This window comes from Eubalaena glacialis, chromosome 19, assembly GCF_028564815.1.
Source record: "Eubalaena glacialis isolate mEubGla1 chromosome 19, mEubGla1.1.hap2.+ XY, whole genome shotgun sequence".
NCBI lineage: Eukaryota > Metazoa > Chordata > Mammalia > Artiodactyla > Balaenidae > Eubalaena > Eubalaena glacialis.
Genome location: NC_083734.1, coordinates 37,190,965 through 37,212,111, shown reverse-complemented (window position 1 = coordinate 37,212,111; position 21,147 = coordinate 37,190,965). Strand labels below are relative to the sequence as shown.

General features: G+C 51.1%; 3 protein-coding genes across 3 annotated transcripts; all 3 read left to right on the top strand.

Annotated features, from left to right (window-relative positions):
- Positions 1-1,935: 1,935 nt before the first annotated feature.
- Positions 1,936-2,682, top strand: LOC133080785 (transcription factor Sp6-like). The gene has a single exon (XM_061176888.1). The coding sequence runs from the start codon at positions 1,936-1,938 to the stop codon at positions 2,680-2,682; it is 747 nt and encodes a 248-aa protein (XP_061032871.1).
- Positions 2,683-6,892: 4,210 nt separating this feature from the next.
- On the top strand, positions 6,893-11,679 carry LOC133080783 (transcription factor Sp6-like). The gene is made up of 2 exons (XM_061176887.1): positions 6,893-6,927; positions 10,827-11,679. Exons 1-2 carry the CDS (start codon positions 6,893-6,895, stop codon positions 11,677-11,679), a joined length of 888 nt encoding a protein of 295 aa, XP_061032870.1.
- Positions 11,680-14,587: 2,908 nt separating this feature from the next.
- LOC133080782 (transcription factor Sp6-like) lies at positions 14,588-20,687 on the top strand. The gene is made up of 2 exons (XM_061176886.1): positions 14,588-14,812; positions 19,791-20,687. Exons 1-2 carry the CDS (start codon positions 14,588-14,590, stop codon positions 20,685-20,687), a joined length of 1,122 nt encoding a protein of 373 aa, XP_061032869.1.
- Positions 20,688-21,147: the final 460 nt, after the last annotated feature.

The following is a 21,147-nucleotide window of genomic DNA, read 5'->3' as shown; positions in this document are numbered from 1 at the left end:
TGTATATGCTGCTGGCATCTAGTGGACAGAGGCCAGAGATGCTACTAAACGTCCAACAGTGTACAGGAGAGCCTCCCACAGCAAAGAATTATCCAGCCCAAAATGTCGATAGTGCTGCCTTTCTGGAGAAATAAAGATCACTTAACACAAGTATTTAATGAGCATTTACTATTTTGTATCTAATGCACCACATATATAATCATGAAAGTATAAATCATAATATCTTCCACAGTGAGATTTCTTTAGCGTATGGAGGGAGTAGTGTTGTTATGTTTCATCATATATAAATTAGAATTATTGCCAAAGGATAAATGTTCTGAAAGAATATATATTTTTATTCTTCTTTTGCTTGTGTCTTTTGTTGTAGAAATCTTGGTTGCAATTTACTCACAGAACTGAGCTTTGGAACGTTTCAGGCCTGGCATGGAATGCAGTTTTTACACAAGTTGTAAGTGGAATAGAAGATGAATACATGTAAAAAACTGTGTGTAAAAACACCATGCAGTTCTTGGTTAGCTGGGTGTAAGCCCAGGATGAATTCTGGAAAGTATGTCTTGAGAGCCATTTATTTTTTTTTTTCAAATGAGGAAACTAAGGTACAAAGAGGCCAAGAGACTTGTTTAACTCAAATATATGAATCGCTCTGCTTTCCATAGTACTGATCTTTGGCACGGGCAATAAAAGGCACCAAGCAAAAACACTCAAATTAGCATTGTCATGGAATCCCACTGATGCCTCTCCAATATGCGAATGGTCCATGAAGTTCCACTTTTGAATTTCACTTTGATTCCTGCTCATGTGCAAAGTTCCTAACTGCTTAAAATGTATGCAACACAGAGCTGCAAAGAACTAAGTTTAGCACGGAATTCTTCAGGGAGCAAAAGGTGTGGGTGCTTCCCCAACCATTATTAGCTCTTTTAAATGGTAAAGCAGAAAGAATTCCTGAACACCCACCACAGGGCTCTCCCCAGCCACCCAGAACATTATTTTTCAAAAAGCATATATCTCTGAAGTGAATTATCTGTGGCCAATAGGAAGCTCTGAGGTATGGAAAAAGACGTTGTTTGTGTTCAGCTGTAGTGTGAGAAATATAAAGAAAATACATTGCTGTAGCCTAATTCAATATACTTTCTTTGCTGACTACTCTTCAGTAAGAAGTGTGGGTTTTACACCCCTTCAGCTCAAAAATTCTGTGATTTCTCACGACACAAGCAAATGAGAGTGGGTACGTTCAATGGCCCGAAGGCGATTTTAGACTCAAGGTAAAGAGCTCTTCTACACCTGGCTTTGGAAAAGACTCCCTTACCTGTCTTGTGGTTCAGAAATCCAGTTTCACACAGTTCATTTTGGGTTAATGAAGGTGTTGAGGCTGTGTCTGGAGCTGGATTAGCAATTCCTGCAGATGCCTATCTTTAGCGGCCTCCTTCCTTTCCCTTGTTAGTTTGCTGATGCCTACCTTGGGGAGAGAGCACCGAGGGTCAGTTTTTCTTTTGCCAGCACACCGGAGAGCAGGCTCATGAGGTCCCTTCACCAGGAGGTTTTAGTAGCGTCAGTACAGCGTCTTAAACTCACCGCCTTTCCTAAACATCCCATAACACCAAGAGTTCCTTATAAGAATCAGAGTTTCACTATAGTTATGTAGGCAACACAGGAAAATACATTGTGGAAATCAATCAATCAATCAATCAATCAATCAATCAATCACAGTTTAAAAATTAATGAATTCATTCAAAAACATTCACTGAGTGCCATGCCCACTGTTACTCCTCTCGGGTAACCTGCGAGGACCTGGAAAGCGACAGTCCCTTGGCCCCGGGACCCTCTTCCAAGCTCCTGCAGCCGGACGTGTCACACCATTACGAATCGTGGTTCCGGCCGACACGCCCAGGCACCGAGGAGGGCTCGTGGTGGGACCTTCATCCGGGTACCAGCTGGATGGACCTCCCCCACACTCAGGGCGCGCTGACCTCACCTGGCCACCCCGGGGCGCTTCAGGCTGGCTTGGGGGGCTACGTCGGAGACCACCAGCTTTGTGCCCAGCCGCCCCACCCACACCCGCACCCGCACCACCTCCTCCCAGCCGCCGGAGGGCAGCACCTCCTCGGGCCTCCCGACGGGGCGAAGGCCTTGGAAGCAGCCGCCCCGGAATCCCAGGGGCTGGATACCAGTCTGGATGGGGCGGCCCGGCCCAAAGGCTCCCGGCGGTCAGCGCCCCGCAGCTCAGGCCAGACCGTGTGCCGCTGCCCCAACTGCCTGGAGGCGGAGCGACTGGGGGCTCCGTGCGGGCCCGATGGGGGCAAGAAGAAGCATTTGCACAATTGCCACATCCCGGGCTGTGGGAAAGCCTACGCCAAGACATCGCACCTGAAGGCACACTTGCGCTGGCACAGCGGCGACCGCCCCTTCGTGTGCAACTGGCTCTTCTGCGGCAAGCGCTTCACGCGCTCCGACGAGCTGCAGCGCCGCCTCCAGACCCACACCGGCACCAAGAAGTTCCCCTGCGCAGTCTGCAGCCGAATCTTCATGCGCAGCGACCACCTGGCCAAACACATGAAAACCCACGAGGGCGCCAAAGAGGAGGCTGCCGGGGCGGCGGCGGGAGAGGGCAAGGCCGGCGGAGCGGAGCCCCCCGGGGGCAAAGGCAAGCGCGAGGCCGAGGGCAGCGCGGCTCCCTGCAGCTGAGCTCCTCGTCCCGCCTCCCCGTCCCGCCTCCCCGTTGGTCTCCCCTGGGGCCATCAGCAGCGAGCCCTCTGGCCTGATGCCCTTGGGGGGGGGTGGCTTGAGTAAGAGAAGGTGGTTATTTATGGAGAGGGAGGGAAAGTGGTGCGGGGGTCAGGGAGCCGGGTCGCTTAGGGGTCTCTTAGTCTCTGGGGCTGGACAGGACGGACGCGTTTGACTGGGCGGGGAGGAGCTGCGCGTGCCCATCAGTTCTCCCCTTCCTCGCTCTTTCACTTCACGCCCCTGGGCTGGGGGGTTGGGGTGGACTACCCCAACGGCGGCTGGAGGGCCGAGGGGATAGGGTGGAGGATACGGCGCGTCCCCGGAGCAGAGAGGAGTGGGGCCGCCCCGGGCGCTGGGGGTAGCTGTCTGGACACGTCGTTAGCGCCTGGGAACCCGGACATAAAAGGGCCTCTGGAGCCGCGCTGCGGCCCGGGTCCCTGTCATCCCCCCTAGAGTGCTTTACCCCGGGGTTTCCGGAGGGAGAGCTGAGATGGGGTAGCAGAGGCTGGGGGTCCCCCTAAGGGAGGAGTTTCTATCTGGCTGGGAGGGTTGTCACCGCAGAAATAATGTCTCTGATGTGCCTCCTTATTAAGCCTTCCAGACCCAGTGTGATGGAGCCACGAGGGAAGAAGGGAAGAGGGCCAGAATGGGCGACAGCTTCCAGCCAGAACTGTGGGGTGGAGGAGGGAGCCAGATGTGGAGGTTGAGCAAGGAAGTCTTCCTCTAAAATGAGAGAAAGGGATTTGGTCAGGGAGTGGAAGTAAGCCCTTCCCTCTCTAGCTCTGATTCAGTCCTTAACTCTTGGTCTTTATAAAAGTAAAGTTCAGTAGTCCACTCTCATCTGTCACCCCAGGCAGGCCTTCAAGGCAGCCAAGAGCCCTTGCTCCAGAACTGATGTAGTTCCTCACCCTTGGTGCCTGGCATTTGCCCTCCCCTGAGGGATGGAAGGAAGAGGGTGACCTCGGTTGGGTGAGGGTAGGTGGGGGTGTCCCAGCAGAGGGACCTCCAGCGGTTCCTGCTCAGAGTGGAGGACTCTGTCCCTGCCTGGCCATCTGCTTGCAGAGAAGCTAAGCCCCACTCTTTCTTTAGCTCGACCCTCCCCTTTCGTGCTGCCTACAAGCCTTGCCCCTCCTGTAGAGTGTGTTAGGAGGCTCCTCCCCATCTCATCTCTTGTGGGGCTCCCCTTCCATATGAGGAAGTTGTCCTGTCACTGGAAGGGGCCTGCCTTCTGAGGTGATGTCCAGGAAGCTGTCCCTGTTCCCTTCTTTAGATGCCAGAAATACGTCCTGATGGTGATCCTGGAGTGGGGAACGTGGGGAGGGGTGAAGCCAGAAGAGGCTGAGCCAGGCAAAAGGAAAAAAGCTGATGGGGGCAGGGTCTGACAGGCCGCAGGAGCCTGGAGCTAGTGGGCTTTCCCAGGCTCCAGGTAGAGGCCTTAAGATTCCCCCCGACCTCCCGTTTCCCTGCCTTTCTTTCTCCACCCAGAGCCCTGTGCAAGGATTAGTTGTGTATTGATTTTTTAAGTTATAAGCAAAGGGTATTTTATTTAATATTAGGACATGTGTGTTCATGTTGTGTGTACCCATGCATGTGTGTGTTTCTGTGTGTGTGTGTGTGTGTGTGTGTTTCTCTACTGAGCCTGGGGTCTCCAGCCAGGGAGACCCCATCTTGTTCACCCCAGCCAAGGTCCTGGAGCCTAGGCCCACGGCATCTCTTCCTTCCTTGGGGATATCAGTCCAAGGACTGGGTGCTATTGGGAAGTGGGGCTGGGATCTGGGTGGGAATATGTTTGTGTAGAAGAGAGCCCTTCTTAAGAGGGATGGGGTGACTCTCCCTGAAGGACGCATGGGCCTGGGGTAGGTTAAGAAGTAATGTCCTTTCTTTATGCTCCCTCTTCCCCTACCTCCTGCTAATCCGACCAGAGGTCCCTTTCCTTGCTGAGAGGGCTGGGGGCAGAAGAGAGTTGGCAGTGCCTGCAGGTTGCCTGGCCAGGTGGATGAGGGGGAGAGAGGGAGGGCGCTGTGGGTGTGAGATGCCGTTTTCCTCCAGCTGAGGAAACCAGCCACCTCTCCCTTTGCCACTAGGACAGCCTTTCCCAGTGACCATCCTCAGGGGAACTCCCAAATGTGCGTTGGGGAGAGGACAGCACGGATATTCCCATGGAGGCCCCGAGCTCTAAGGTGTGCTGGTGAGGGCTTTGGATAGGTTTTCTTTTGCTCCCCTCTTTTATAGATCTAGGTTGCTTGGCTGTCTGCCCCCTTCTAGGCAGCCCCCTAGAGGAGAAATGTAGGATTTTTTTTTCTTTAAGTGCTGTGAACCCATTTTGGGGGGGGGGGGGAGGAGGAGGAAGAAGCAGCCTGTGTTTTTTATGCCATAATAAAGTCATCAACCACACCACTGCTTCATTTGTCTTCCAGCTCCGGTTTCCTTTTTGACTCATGGTCTCTCAGCAGCAAGGACCAGGCTGGCTGCAGGGTGGGGTGGACACTTCTCTTTGATCCTGCAGCCCAGGGCAGCCTCACCTCCCTTTGTTTGGGGGCAGAGCTGAGCTGATTGTTGAAGGGTCTGATCCTGCCCGGAGGTTGTTGATGCAGAAGGAGGGTGGCGCTCCCTCGGGGTTGACAGCTGGGCTGACTGTCCCTCCCTGGTCTTCTCCTGTGGAGATGAAAAGGTTCTAGATATTTCCTTCCTCTTCCACATGGAAGCCCCCTCTTTCGCCTCCCCTGCCAAGAATGCCGGTTCCCTGCCTTCCCAGAGATGGCCAGCCCCTTGGCCCCCTCACCCCACCCTCGTGGGTGTGTGCCTGTCAATCAGGCCTTCTGGCCTTGAGAGACGTGGGGGTGACCGACAGCGATTTCTCCACCCAGGATGATCCCTATCAGGGACAAGGTGATGAAAGGCAGCCGAGATATCCGATGGGCTCCCGCCCAGCTGAAAAGCATGAGGGAAAGGTTCCTAGTGCAACTCCCAGCTAGAGACCTGCCGCAGTTACACAACCACGGTGTGCACAGAAGTTCCTCACTGGACCCATCGGGCACCCCCGGATATGCACAAATGCACACTTTCCCAGGCTGCTCAAACGCCTGGTGCACAGTTGGTGCCTAACACACGTCAGATGAGTAAAAGCCTCATGGCTCCAGGGCCCCAAACCTAGGAAAGTTGACAGAGGATCAGTTTTTGGCTCCAAGGGGGCAGAGTAGGTTATTACGTTCTTTCACCTTTCCATCCTACATCTTGGCCAAAATTATCATCTACCCCAGTGGGATTCCTATTTCCCCCCACTCTAACCCTAACCCAATTTCTCAGAGCCAAATCTGGTACCCAGGCTGGCCCATTCCACCACTTGTTTGGGAGAGTCTGGGGTCACAAAGTTTCTTAAATGGGGGCATCAGAATGATTTAGGGGTTACAGAGGAAAGCAGACCAGTTGAGGGGGCCAAACGTTTGTTTCTGTCTGCCTGGGTGGCGGAGGGCCAGGCGTGTTACGGTGACCTCAGGCCCACCCCGCTCCCTGGGGCTCCTCTTTTGTCTTCCTGGTTCTGGGGGACTTAGACCCCAGGAGCCTGGCGAGTCCTCTCCTGCTCTCCCCCATTGCTGCCCCCAGGGCGAGGAGGGCAGCTGTGGGGGCGGCTGGGCCTGTCTGGGCAGGGCTGGGACTGCCCCTCCTCCCCTTGCAGCTCCTCCCGCTGACCTGCATTCTTATCGGGGGCCTTTGGTGCGGCTCTCATGCCTCTCACTCGCTCGCTCTGACCGGCAATGCTGCCTGGCTGCCGCCACTCCCCACCCCCCACACCCCCCCCCCCCGCAATGGAGCCCGAGGCCACCTCTGACCCCTCAGTTCTGGCAACCCTGGCAGGACAGTCCTGGAGGGGCTGAGAGGGAGTTCGGGAAATCAAAACATCTGGCCTGACCCCTGGGCAACGTCTCTGAGCCACCCTCTCCTCTCCTGGGAAGTGGGAATAGAATCCCTCTAGGGTGGGTGAGTGAAGTCAGGAATGGGAAAGTGACCGAGGAACCTGCAGCCTGGGGACTGCAGCCTGGGGCTGTGCTGTTCTGCCCGGTCCTGCCCCCAAGCGGGCAGCTGGGGAAGTTCAGGATGTGAACCGGCTTTCAGGCCAGCCACCTCGGGGACTCATGTTTATCACCACACAGTCTTGATGTTTGCTTCCGGAATGACGTCCAATGGCAACCTCCCGACCCCCACCCCGTACATCACACCAGAAGCAGCCTTCGCCTCCCATTAATCCTTGTGAGTCTGACTGCTCAGCATCTGAGCAGTGGAGGTTTGAAAAGAATCTCAGGCGCCAAATAGTATTTGGTATTTGGATAAGTATTCTCATTCTTTAAAAAAGAATAAGTATTCTCATTCTTTAAAAAAAAACTGCCAATCAATAAAAAAGCGAAAAAAGAATATGCTGATCAGCACTATGCCTAGTGTTGTAAACACAAAGACGGGTAAGACAGGACTCCTTTTAGCAACTCATGATCTCACAGGGAAAGTAAACATATAAGCTCAAACCATAACGACAAAGTGCTGTGGAGGCACCATGAAGTAATAAAACTACATTTCTTTTAAAACAGTCGTTTCCTCCTTCTATCCACTCCCCAGCTATTTGTTGATTTTATAAATATTTGAGTTTGCTTTATGTCCACGCGTTGGCTTTAAACATGATAGACGATGCACATAAGCAGGATCTAGTCCATACTTTGAAGGAGTTTCTGCTCAGAGGAAATGGGTTGCAAAAACAGCTATATTTAAAGAAAGAAATGAATATGGGCAATGAGAGCTATAAGTTGGTATTGGAGCACAAAAGAGGGAAAAAAGACTTCAAATTGGATCAGGGAAGATGTTACTAGAGCAATGCTGTTTAAACGGGACCTCGAAGGGCCATTGGGTATCAATGACGGACATCTTGGGAAGAATAAGCTTGCAACAGGAAAGTGGGAGAAAGGCAAAACACAGGAAAAATACTCTGAGTACCTGTAGAGTACAAGTGGGAAGAGTAGGAGCTTAGAGCCACATCATCTAGGGCTTTGGAGGCCAAGCCAGGGATACCATGCCAAGCTACCATGTTACCACAGCAGTGCTTTAGCACAAGCATTAGCCTGCAACAGAACCAACCACTTGGAGGGCTTGTGAAAACACAAGCTCCACTCCCATAGTTACTGATTCCAGAGGTCCAGAGTAGGGCTGACTATTCGTATCTTCAAGAAGTTCACAAGTGATGCTGGTATTTGAAGACCACTTCCGGAGAGTTAATCTGGTGATCGCGTGGAGGATGGCTTAGAAAGGGAGAGGGTAGAGATGGAAACACCAGTCAGAAGACAGTTATACCCATCCAGGTGAAATGAGAGACTAAGCTGGAATCAATGGAAATAAGATAGTCAGCTATAGTCAAGAGTAGGTATTTTCGAATAAAAGTCAATATGATAGAAAGTGTAATACTGAATTAAAGCTACATATTAATGAGAGGAGTAACTTCCTTTCAAGTTGTGTGAAAGGGTATCTTTTATTTCTTCTGGTAGTGAATTGGCCTAGAAAAACAGAACTCTACTGGGAAGTGTGTAAATATAAGAATATTCCTTTTAATATTAGAAATTATAATGATATATAGAGATAAAACTTTGAGCTCATAATCTAGAATTTGATGAGACCATGAAAGGTGGCATCTAATCAATGCTTCTGCTCTCAGGAAAGATTACCTCCAAAATCTATCAAGATCTATAGTTGTATATTTAATTTATGAAGATCCTGAAGGTGAGACTCTTAAGAGAGGTGAAGGCAGGGCTAGGGGCTCTGGAAGGTTCAAATAATAATTCCTAAGGTTTGGAGTTTAGACCAAAGCTTCTTATTTGTTATTATCATTCTAACCTCTACTAGTTATTCCTACTAATTAGATATCTAATAGCTAATTGAGGCAATATTTTCCTTTTCCTTTTCCTAGAGATTTATGCTGCAGTAAAATACAGTCTATCGAAAGACGTACATTTGAACCACTACCTTTTTTGCAGTTTATCTAAGTTACAAATATAACTTTATTATATTTGGAATTTTTGTAAAGCTTAATTTTTTATAAAATTAATTTGTTACTCATTTGGAAATATGATTAAAATTACTACTAAAATTTTGTAGCAAATCCTTTTTGTCTCTAGCAAAGATCAGTGTGAGAAGTATTACACAGATCAGAGTGAATCATTATAGAGCAGTGGCTCTCAACCAGGGTGATTTTGCACGCAGGTGACATTTGGTAGCGTCTGGAGACATTTTTGCTTGCCAGAACTGTATATGCTACTGGCATCTAGTGGACAGAGGCCAGAGATGCTACTAAACGTCCAACAGTGTACAGGAGAGCCTCCCACAGCAAAGAATTATCCAGCCCAAAATGTCGATAGTGCTGCCTTTCTGGAGAAATAAAGATCACTTAACACAAGTATTTAATGAGCATTTACTATTTTGTATCTAATGCACCACATATATAATCATGAAAGTATAAATCATAATATCTTCCACAGTGAGATTTCTTTAGCGTATGGAGGGAGTAGTGTTGTTATGTTTCATCATATATAAATTAGAATTATTGCCAAAGGATAAATGTTCTGAAAGAATATGTATTTTTATTCTTCTTTTGCTTGTGTCTTTTTTTGTAGAAATCTTGGTTGCAATTTACTCACAGAACTGAGCTTTGGAACGTTTCAGGCCTGGCATGGAATGCAGTTTTTACACACGTTGTAAGTGGAATAGAAGATGAATACATGTAAAAAACTGTGTGTAAAAACACCATGCAGTTCTTGGTTAGCTGGGTGTAAGCCCAGGATGAATTCTGGAAAGTATGTCTTGAGAGCCATTTATTTTTTTTTTCAAATGAGGAAACTAAGGTACAAAGAGGCCAAGAGACTTGTTTAACTCATATTTATGAATCGCTCTGCTTTCCATAGTACTGATCTTTGGCACGGGCAATAAAAGGCACCAAGCAAAAACACTCAAATTAGCATTGTCATGGAATCCCACTGATGCCTCTCCAATATGCGAATGGTCCATGAAGTTCCACTTTTGAATTTCACTTTGATTCCTGCTCATGTGCAAAGTTCCTAACCGCTTAAAATGTATGCAACACAGAGCTGCAAAGAACTAAGTTTAGCACCGAATTCTTCAGGGAGCAAAAGGTGTGGGTGCTTCCCCAACCATTATTAGCTCTTTTAAATGGTAAAGCAGAAAGAATTCCTGAACACCCACCACAGGGCTCTCCCCAGCCACCCAGAACATTATTTTTCAAAAAGCATATATCTCTGAAGTGAATTATCTGTGGCCAATAGGAAGCTCTGAGGTATGGAAAAAGACGTTGTTTGTGTTCAGCTGTAGTGTGAGAAATATAAAGAAAATACATTGCTGTAGCCTAATTCAATATACTTTCTTTGCTGACTACTCTTCAGTAAGAAGTTTGGGTCTTACACCCCTTCAGCTCAAAAATTCTGTGATTTCTCACGACACAAGCAAATGAGAGTGGGTACGTTCAATGGCCCGAAGGCGATTTTAGACTCAAGGTAAAGAGCTCTTCTACACCTGGCTTTGGAAAAGACTCCCTTACCTGTCTTGTGGTTCAGAAATCCAGTTTCACACAGTTCATTTTGGGTTAATGAAGGTGTTGAGGCTGTGTCTGGAGCTGGATTAGCAATTCCTGCAGATGCCTATCTTTAGCGGCCTCCTTCCTTTCCCTTGTTAGTTTGCTGATGCCTACCTTGGGGAGAGAGCACCGAGGGTCAGTTTTTCTTTTGCCAGCACACCGGAGAGCAGGCTCATGAGGTCCCTTCACCAGGAGGTTTTAGTAGCGTCAGTACAGCGTCTTAAACTCACCGCCTTTCCTAAACATCCCATAACACCAAGAGTTCCTTATAAGAATCAGAGTTTCACTACAGTTATGTAGGCAACACAGGAAAATACATTGTGGAAATCAATCAATCAATCAATCAATCAATCAATCACAGTTTAAAAATTAATGAATTCATTCAAAAACATTCACTGAGTGCCATGCCCACTGTTACTCCTCTCGGGTAACCTGCGAGGACCTGGAAAGCGACAGTCCCTTGGCCCCGGGACCCTCTTCCAAGCTCCTGCAGCCGGACGTGTCACACCATTACGAATCGTGGTTCCGGCCGACACGCCCAGGCACCGAGGAGGGCTCGTGGTGGGACCTTCATCCGGGTACCAGCTGGATGGACCTCCCCCCACACTCAGGGCGCGCTGACCTCACCTGGCCACCCCGGGGCGCTTCAGGCTGGCTTGGGGGGCTACGTCGGAGACCACCAGCTTTGTGCCCAGCCGCCCCACCCACACCCGCACCCGCACCACCTCCTCCCAGCCGCCGGAGGGCAGCACCTCCTCGGGCCTCCCGACGGGGCGAAGGCCTTGGAAGCAGCCGCCCCGGAATCCCAGGGGCTGGATACCAGTCTGGATGGGGCGGCCCGGCCCAAAGGCTCCCGGCGGTCAGCGCCCCGCAGCTCAGGCCAGACCGTGTGCCGCTGCCCCAACTGCCTGGAGGCGGAGCGACTGGGGGCTCCGTGCGGGCCCGATGGGGGCAAGAAGAAGCATTTGCACAATTGCCACATCCCGGGCTGTGGGAAAGCCTACGCCAAGACATCGCACCTGAAGGCACACTTGCGCTGGCACAGCGGCGACCGCCCCTTCGTGTGCAACTGGCTCTTCTGCGGCAAGCGCTTCACGCGCTCCGACGAGCTGCAGCGCCGCCTCCAGACCCACACCGGCACCAAGAAGTTCCCCTGCGCAGTCTGCAGCCGAGTCTTCATGCGCAGCGACCACCTGGCCAAACACATGAAAACCCACGAGGGCGCCAAAGAGGAGGCTGCCGGGGCGGCGGCGGGAGAGGGCAAGGCCGGCGGAGCGGAGCCCCCCGGGGGCAAAGGCAAGCGCGAGGCCGAGGGCAGCGCGGCTCCCTGCAGCTGAGCTCCTCGTCCCGCCTCCCCGTCCCGCCTCCCCGTTGGTCTCCCCTGGGGCCATCAGCAGCGAGCCCTCTGGCCTGATGCCCTTGGGGGGGGGGTGGCTTGAGTAAGAGAAGGTGGTTATTTATGGAGAGGGAGGGAAAGTGGTGCGGGGGTCAGGGAGCCGGGTCGCTTAGGGGTCTCTTAGTCTCTGGGGCTGGACAGGACGGACGCGTTTGACTGGGCGGGGAGGAGCTGCGCGTGCCCATCAGTTCTCCCCTTCCTCGCTCTTTCACTTCACGCCCCTGGGCTGGGGGGTTGGGGTGGACTACCCCAACGGCGGCTGGAGGGCCGAGGGGATAGGGTGGAGGATACGGCGCGTCCCCGGAGCAGAGAGGAGTGGGGCCGCCCCGGGCGCTGGGGGTAGCTGTCTGGACACGTCGTTAGCGCCTGGGAACCCGGACATAAAAGGGCCTCTGGAGCCGCGCTGCGGCCCGGGTCCCTGTCATCCCCCCTAGAGTGCTTTACCCCGGGGTTTCCGGAGGGAGAGCTGAGATGGGGTAGCAGAGGCTGGGGGTCCCCCTAAGGGAGGAGTTTCTATCTGGCTGGGAGGGTTGTCACCGCAGAAATAATGTCTCTGATGTGCCTCCTTATTAAGCCTTCCAGACCCAGTGTGATGGAGCCACGAGGGAAGAAGGGAAGAGGGCCAGAATGGGCGACAGCTTCCAGCCAGAACTGTGGGGTGGAGGAGGGAGCCAGATGTGGAGGTTGAGCAAGGAAGTCTTCCTCTAAAATGAGAGAAAGGGATTTGGTCAGGGAGTGGAAGTAAGCCCTTCCCTCTCTAGCTCTGATTCAGTCCTTAACTCTTGGTCTTTATAAAAGTAAAGTTCAGTAGTCCACTCTCATCTGTCACCCCAGGCAGGCCTTCAAGGCAGCCAAGAGCCCTTGCTCCAGAACTGATGTAGTTCCTCACCCTTGGTGCCTGGCATTTGCCCTCCCCTGAGGGATGGAAGGAAGAGGGTGACCTCGGTTGGGTGAGGGTAGGTGGGGGTGTCCCAGCAGAGGGACCTCCAGCGGTTCCTGCTCAGAGTGGAGGACTCTGTCCCTGCCTGGCCATCTGCTTGCAGAGAAGCTAAGCCCCACTCTTTCTTTAGCTCGACCCTCCCCTTTCGTGCTGCCTACAAGCCTTGCCCCTCCTGTAGAGTGTGTTAGGAGGCTCCTCCCCATCTCATCTCTTGTGGGGCTCCCCTTCCATATGAGGAAGTTGTCCTGTCACTGGAAGGGGCCTGCCTTCTGAGGTGATGTCCAGGAAGCTGTCCCTGTTCCCTTCTTTAGATGCCAGAAATACGTCCTGATGGTGATCCTGGAGTGGGGAACGTGGGGAGGGGTGAAGCCAGAAGAGGCTGAGCCAGGCAAAAGGAAAAAAGCTGATGGGGGCAGGGTCTGACAGGCCGCAGGAGCCTGGAGCTAGTGGGCTTTCCCAGGCTCCAGGTAGAGGCCTTAAGATTCCCCCCGACCTCCCGTTTCCCTGCCTTTCTTTCTCCACCCAGAGCCCTGTGCAAGGATTAGTTGTGTATTGATTTTTTAAGTTATAAGCAAAGGGTATTTTATTTAATATTAGGACATGTGTGTTCATGTTGTGTGTACCCATGCATGTGTGTGTTTCTGTGTGTGTGTGTGTGTGTGTGTGTTTCTCTACTGAGCCTGGGGTCTCCAGCCAGGGAGACCCCATCTTGTTCACCCCAGCCAAGGTCCTGGAGCCTAGGCCCACGGCATCTCTTCCTTCCTTGGGGATATCAGTCCAAGGACTGGGTGCTATTGGGAAGTGGGGCTGGGATCTGGGTGGGAATATGTTTGTGTAGAAGAGAGCCCTTCTTAAGAGGGATGGGGTGACTCTCCCTGAAGGACGCATGGGCCTGGGGTAGGTTAAGAAGTAATGTCCTTTCTTTATGCTCCCTCTTCCCCTACCTCCTGCTAATCCGACCAGAGGTCCCTTTCCTTGCTGAGAGGGCTGGGGGCAGAAGAGAGTTGGCAGTGCCTGCAGGTTGCCTGGCCAGGTGGATGAGGGGGAGAGAGGGAGGGCGCTGTGGGTGTGAGATGCCGTTTTCCTCCAGCTGAGGAAACCAGCCACCTCTCCCTTTGCCACTAGGACAGCCTTTCCCAGTGACCATCCTCAGGGGAACTCCCAAATGTGCGTTGGGGAGAGGACAGCACGGATATTCCCATGGAGGCCCCGAGCTCTAAGGTGTGCTGGTGAGGGCTTTGGATAGGTTTTCTTTTGCTCCCCTCTTTTATAGATCTAGGTTGCTTGGCTGTCTGCCCCCTTCTAGGCAGCCCCCTAGAGGAGAAATGTAGGATTTTTTTTTCTTTAAGTGCTGTGAACCCATTTTGGGGGGGGGGGGGAGGAGGAGGAAGAAGCAGCCTGTGTTTTTTATGCCATAATAAAGTCATCAACCACACCACTGCTTCATTTGTCTTCCAGCTCCGGTTTCCTTTTTGACTCATGGTCTCTCAGCAGCAAGGACCAGGCTGGCTGCAGGGTGGGGTGGACACTTCTCTTTGATCCTGCAGCCCAGGGCAGCCTCACCTCCCTTTGTTTGGGGGCAGAGCTGAGCTGATTGTTGAAGGGTCTGATCCTGCCCGGAGGTTGTTGATGCAGAAGGAGGGTGGCGCTCCCTCGGGGTTGATAGCTGGGCTGACTGTCCCTCCCTGGTCTTCTCCTGTGGAGATGAAAAGGTTCTAGATATTTCCTTCCTCTTCCACATGGAAGCCCCCTCTTTCGCCTCCCCTGCCAAGAATGCCGGTTCCCTGCCTTCCCAGAGATGGCCAGCCCCTTGGCCCCCTCACCCCACCCTCGTGGGTGTGTGCCTGTCAATCAGGCCTTCTGGCTCTGAGAGAGGTGGGGGTGACCGACAGCGATTTCTCCACCCAGGATGATCCCTATCAGGGACAAGGTGATGAAAGGCAGCCGAGATATCCGATGGGCTCCCGCCCAGCTGAAAAGCATGAGGGAAAGGTTCCTAGTGCAACTCCCAGCTAGAGACCTGCCGCAGTTACACAACCACGGTGTGCACAGAAGTTCCTCACTGGACCCATCGGGCACCCCCGGATATGCACAAATGCACACTTTCCCAGGCTGCTCAAACGCCTGGTGCACAGTTGGTGCCTAACACACGTCAGATGAGTAAAAGCCTCATGGCTCCAGGGCCCCAAACCTAGGAAAGTTGACAGAGGATCAGTTTTTGGCTCCAAGGGGGCAGAGTAGGTTATTACGTTCTTTCACCTTTCCATCCTACATCTTGGCCAAAATTATCATCTACCCCAGTGGGATTCCTATTTCCCCCCACTCTAACCCTAACCCAATTTCTCAGAGCCAAATCTGGTACCCAGGCTGGCCCATTCCACCACTTGTTTGGGAGAGTCTGGGGTCACAAAGTTTCTTAAATGGGGGCATCAGAATGATTTAGGGGTTACAGAGGAAAGCAGACCAGTTGAGGGGGCCATACGTTTGTTTCTGTCTGCCTGGGTGGCGGAGGGCCAGGCGTGTTACGGTGACCTCAGGCCCACCCCGCTCCCTGGGGCTCCTCTTTTGTCTTCCTGGTTCTGGGGGACTTAGACCCCAGGAGCCTGGCGAGTCCTCTCCTGCTCTCCCCCATTGCTGCCCCCAGGGCGAGGAGGGCAGCTGTGGGGGCGGCTGGGCCTGTCTGGGCAGGGCTGGGACTGCCCCTCCTCCCCTTGCAGCTCCTCCCGCTGACCTGCATTCTTATCGGGGGCCTTTGGTGCGGCTCTCATGCCTCTCACTCGCTCGCTCTGACCGGCAATGCTGCCTGGCTGCCGCCACTCCCCACCCCCCACCCCCCACCCCCCACCCCCGCAATGGAGCCCGAGGCCACCTCTGACCCCTCAGTTCTGGCACCCCTGGCAGGACAGTCCTGGAGGGGCTGAGAGGGAGTTCGGGAAATCAAAACATCTGGCCTGACCCCTGGGCAACGTCTCTGAGCCACCCTCTCCTCTCCTGGGAAGTGGGAATAGAATCCCTCTAGGGTGGGTGAGTGAAGTCAGGAATGGGAAAGTGACCGAGGAACCTGCAGCCTGGGGACTGCAGCCTGGGGCTGTGCTGTTCTGCCCGGTCCTGCCCCCAAGCGGGCAGCTGGGGAAGTTCAGGATGTGAACCGGCTTTCAGGCCAGCCACCTCGGGGACTCATGTTTATCACCACACAGTCTTGATGTTTGCTTCCGGAATGACGTCCAATGGCAACCTCCCGACCCCCACCCCGTACATCACACCAGAAGCAGCCTTCACCTCCCATTAATCCTTGTGAGTCTGACTGCTCAGCATCTGAGCAGTGGAGGTTTGAAAAGAATCTCAGGCGCCAAATAGTATTTGGTATTTGGATAAGTATTCTCATTCTTTAAAAAAGAATAAGTATTCTCATTCTTTAAAAAAAAACTGCCAATCAATAAAAAAGCGAAAAAAGAATATGCTGATCAGCACTATGCCTAGTGTTGTAAACACAAAGACGGGTAAGACAGGACTCCTTTTAGCAACTCATGATCTCACAGGGAAAGTAAACATATAAGCTCAAACCATAACGACAAAGTGCTGTGGAGGCACCATGAAGTAATAAAACTACATTTCTTTTAAAACAGTCGTTTCCTCCTTCTATCCACTCCCCAGCTATTTGTTGATTTTATAAATATTTGAGTTTGCTTTATGTCCACGCGTTGGCTTTAAACATGATAGACGATGCACATAAGCAGGATCTAGTCCATACTTTGAAGGAGTTTCTGCTCAGAGGAAATGGGTTGCAAAAACAGCTATATTTAAAGAAAGAAATGAATATGGGCAATGAGAGCTATAAGTTGGTATTGGAGCACAAAAGAGGGAAAAAAGACTTCAAATTGGATCAGGGAAGATGTTACTAGAGCAATGCTGTTTAAACGGGACCTCGAAGGGCCATTGGGTATCAATGACGGACATCTTGGGAAGAATAAGCTTGCAACAGGAAAGTGGGAGAAAGGCAAAACACAGGAAAAATACTCTGAGTACCTGTAGAGTACAAGTGGGAAGAGTAGGAGCTTAGAGCCACATCATCTAGGGCTTTGGAGGCCAAGCCAGGGATACCATGCCAAGCTACCATGTTACCACAGCAGTGCTTTAGCACAAGCATTAGCCTGCAACAGAACCAACCACTTGGAGGGCTTGTGAAAACACAAGCTCCACTCCCATAGTTACTGATTCCAGAGGTCCAGAGTAGGGCTGACTATTCGTATCTTCAAGAAGTTCACAAGTGATGCTGGTATTTGAAGACCACTTCCGGAGAGTTAATCTGGTGATTGCGTGGAGGATGGCTTAGAAAGGGAGAGGGTAGAGATGGAAACACCAGTCAGAAGACAGTTATACCCATCCAGGTGAAATGAGAGACTAAGCTGGAATCAATGGAAATAAGATAGTCAGCTATAGTCAAGAGTAGGTATTTTCGAATAAAAGTCAATATGATAGAAAGTGTAATACTGAATTAAAGCTACATATTAATGAGAGGAGTAACTTCCTTTCAAGTTGTGTGAAAGGGTATCTTTTATTTCTTCTGGTAGTGAATTGGCCTAGAAAAACAGAACTCTACTGGGAAGTGTGTAAATATAAGAATATTCCTTTTAATATTAGAAATTATAATGATATATAGAGATAAAAACTTTGAGCTCATAATCTAGAATTTGATGAGACCACGAAAGGTGGCATCTAATCAATGCTTCTGCTCTCAGGAAAGATTACCTCCAAAATCTATCAAGATCTATAGTTGTATATTTAATTTATGAAGATCCTGAAGCTGAGACTCTTAAGAGAGGTGAAGGCAGGGCTAGGGGCTCTGGAAGGTTCAAATAATAATTCCTAAGGTTTGGAGTTTAGACCAAAGCTTCTTATTTGTTATTATCATTCTAACCTCTACTAGTTATTCCTACTAATTAGATATCTAATAGCTAATTGAGGCAATATTCTCCTTTTCCTTTTCCTAGAGATTTATGCTGCAGTAAAATACAGTCTATCGAAAGACGTACATTTGAACCACTACCTTTTTTGCAGTTTATCTAAGTTACAAATATAACTTCATTATATTTGGAATTTTTGTAAAGCTTAATTTTTAATAAAATTAATTTGTTACTCATTTGGAAATATGATTAAGATTACTACTAAAATTTTGTAGCAAATCCTTTTTGTCTCTAGCAAAGATTAGTGTGAGAAGTATTACACAGATCAGAGTGAATCATTATAGAGCAGTGGCTCTCAACCAGGGTGATTTTGCACGCAGGTGACATTTGGTAGCGTCTGGAGACATTTTTGCTTGTCAGAACTGTATATGCTGCTGGCATCTAGTGGACAGAGGCCAGAGATGCTACTAAACGTCCAACAGTGTACAGGAGAGCCTCCCACAGCAAAGAATTATCCAGCCCAAAATGTCGATAGTGCTGCCTTTCTGGAGAAATAAAGATCACTTAACACAAGTATTTAATGAGCATTTACTATTTTGTATCTAATGCACCACATATATAATCATGAAAGTATAAATCATAATATCTTCCACAGTGAGATTTCTTTAGCGTATGGAGGGAGTAGTGTTGTTATGTTTCATCATATATAAATTAGAATTATTGCCAAAGGATAAATGTTCTGAAAGAATATATATTTTTATTCTTCTTTTGCTTGTGTCTTTTGTTGTAGAAATCTTGGTTGCAATTTACTCACAGAACTGAGCTTTGGAACGTTTCAGGCCTGGCATGGAATGCAGTTTTTACACAAGTTGTAAGTGGAATAGAAGATGAATACATGTAAAAAACTGTGTGTAAAAACACCATGCAGTTCTTGGTTAGCTGGGTGTAAGCCCAGGATGAATTCTGGAAAGTATGTCTTGAGAGCCATTTATTTTTTTTTTTCAAATGAGGAAACTAAGGTACAAAGAGGCCAAGAGACTTGTTTAACTCAAATATATGAATCGCTCTGCTTTCCATAGTACTGATCTTTGGCACGGGCAATAAAAGGCACCAAGCAAAAACACTCAAATTAGCATTGTCATGGAATCCCACTGATGCCTCTCCAATATGCGAATGGTCCATGAAGTTCCACTTTTGAATTTCACTTTGATTCCTGCTCATGTGCAAAGTTCCTAACTGCTTAAAATGTATGCAACACAGAGCTGCAAAGAACTAAGTTTAGCACGGAATTCTTCAGGGAGCAAAAGGTGTGGGTGCTTCCCCAACCATTATTAGCTCTTTTAAATGGTAAAGCAGAAAGAATTCCTGAACACCCACCACAGGGCTCTCCCCAGCCACCCAGAACATTATTTTTCAAAAAGCATATATCTCTGAAGTGAATTATCTGTGGCCAATAGGAAGCTCTGAGGTATGGAAAAAGACGTTGTTTGTGTTCAGCTGTAGTGTGAGAAATATAAAGAAAATACATTGCTGTAGCCTAATTCAATATACTTTCTTTGCTGACTACTCTTCAGTAAGAAGTGTGGGTTTTACACCCCTTCAGCTCAAAAATTCTGTGATTTCTCACGACACAAGCAAATGAGAGTGGGTACGTTCAATGGCCCGAAGGCGATTTTAGACTCAAGGTAAAGAGCTCTTCTACACCTGGCTTTGGAAAAGACTCCCTTACCTGTCTTGTGGTTCAGAAATCCAGTTTCACACAGTTCATTTTGGGTTAATGAAGGTGTTGAGGCTGTGTCTGGAGCTGGATTAGCAATTCCTGCAGATGCCTATCTTTAGCGGCCTCCTTCCTTTCCCTTGTTAGTTTGCTGATGCCTACCTTGGGGAGAGAGCACCGAGGGTCAGTTTTTCTTTTGCCAGCACACCGGAGAGCAGGCTCATGAGGTCCCTTCACCAGGAGGTTTTAGTAGCGTCAGTACAGCGTCTTAAACTCACCGCCTTTCCTAAACATCCCATAACACCAAGAGTTCCTTATAAGAATCAGAGTTTCACTATAGTTATGTAGGCAACACAGGAAAATACATTGTGGAAATCAATCAATCAATCAATCAATCAATCAATCAATCACAGTTTAAAAATTAATGAATTCATTCAAAAACATTCACTGAGTGCCATGCCCACTGTTACTCCTCTCGGGTAACCTGCGAGGACCTGGAAAGCGACAGTCCCTTGGCCCCGGGACCCTCTTCCAAGCTCCTGCAGCCGGACGTGTCACACCATTACGAATCGTGGTTCCGGCCGACACGCCCAGGCACCGAGGAGGGCTCGTGGTGGGACCTTCATCCGGGTACCAGCTGGATGGACCTCCCCCACACTCAGGGCGCGCTGACCTCACCTGGCCACCCCGGGGCGCTTCAGGCTGGCTTGGGGGGCTACGTCGGAGACCACCAGCTTTGTGCCCAGCCGCCCCACCCACACCCGCACCCGCACCACCTCCTCCCAGCCGCCGGAGGGCAGCACCTCCTCGGGCCTCCCGACGGGGCGAAGGCCTTGGAAGCAGCCGCCCCGGAATCCCAGGGGCTGGATACCAGTCTGGATGGGGCGGCCCGGCCCAAAGGCTCCCGGCGGTCAGCGCCCCGCAGCTCAGGCCAGACCGTGTGCCGCTGCCCCAACTGCCTGGAGGCGGAGCGACTGGGGGCTCCGTGCGGGCCCGATGGGGGCAAGAAGAAGCATTTGCACAATTGCCACATCCCGGGCTGTGGGAAAGCCTACGCCAAGACATCGCACCTGAAGGCACACTTGCGCTGGCACAGCGGCGACCGCCCCTTCGTGTGCAACTGGCTCTTCTGCGGCAAGCGCTTCACGCGCTCCGACGAGCTGCAGCGCCGCCTCCAGACCCACACCGGCACCAAGAAGTTCCCCTGCGCAGTCTGCAGCCGAATCTTCATGCGCAGCGACCACCTGGCCAAACACATGAAAACCCACGAGGGCGCCAAAGAGGAGGCTGCCGGGGCGGCGGCGGGAGAGGGCAAGGCCGGCGGAGCGGAGCCCCCCGGGGGCAAAGGCAAGCGCGAGGCCGAGGGCAGCGCGGCTCCCTGCAGCTGAGCTCCTCGTCCCGCCTCCCCGTCCCGCCTCCCCGTTGGTCTCCCCTGGGGCCATCAGCAGCGAGCCCTCTGGCCTGATGCCCTTGGGGGGGGGTGGCTTGAGTAAGAGAAGGTGGTTATTTATGGAGAGGGAGGGAAAGTGGTGCGGGGGTCAGGGAGCCGGGTCGCTTAGGGGTCTCTTAGTCTCTGGGGCTGGACAGGACGGACGCGTTTGACTGGGCGGGGAGGAGCTGCGCGTGCCCATCAGTTCTCCCCTTCCTCGCTCTTTCACTTCACGCCCCTGGGCTGGGGGGTTGGGGTGGACTACCCCAACGGCGGCTGGAGGGCCGAGGGGATAGGGTGGAGGATACGGCGCGTCCCCGGAGCAGAGAGGAGTGGGGCCGCCCCGGGCGCTGGGGGTAGCTGTCTGGACACGTCGTTAGCGCCTGGGAACCCGGACATAAAAGGGCCTCTGGAGCCGC

Excerpts from the sequence above, each read along its gene's own strand:
- LOC133080782 (XM_061176886.1), top strand. The coding sequence starts at position 14,588 with ATGATCCCTATCAGGGACAAGGTGATGAAAGGCAGCCGAGATATCCGA. Across the intron at positions 14,813-19,790 it reads GCTCAAACGCCTGGTGCACA|GACCTGGAAAGCGACAGTCC; the intron begins GTTGGTGCCTAA and ends GTAACCTGCGAG.
- LOC133080783 (XM_061176887.1), top strand. The coding sequence starts at position 6,893 with ATGACGTCCAATGGCAACCTCCCGACCCCCACCCC. Across the intron at positions 6,928-10,826 it reads AACCTCCCGACCCCCACCCC|CTCCTGCAGCCGGACGTGTC; the intron begins GTACATCACACC and ends CCCTCTTCCAAG.
- LOC133080785 (XM_061176888.1), top strand. The coding sequence starts at position 1,936 with ATGGACCTCCCCCACACTCAGGGCGCGCTGACCTCACCTGGCCACCCC.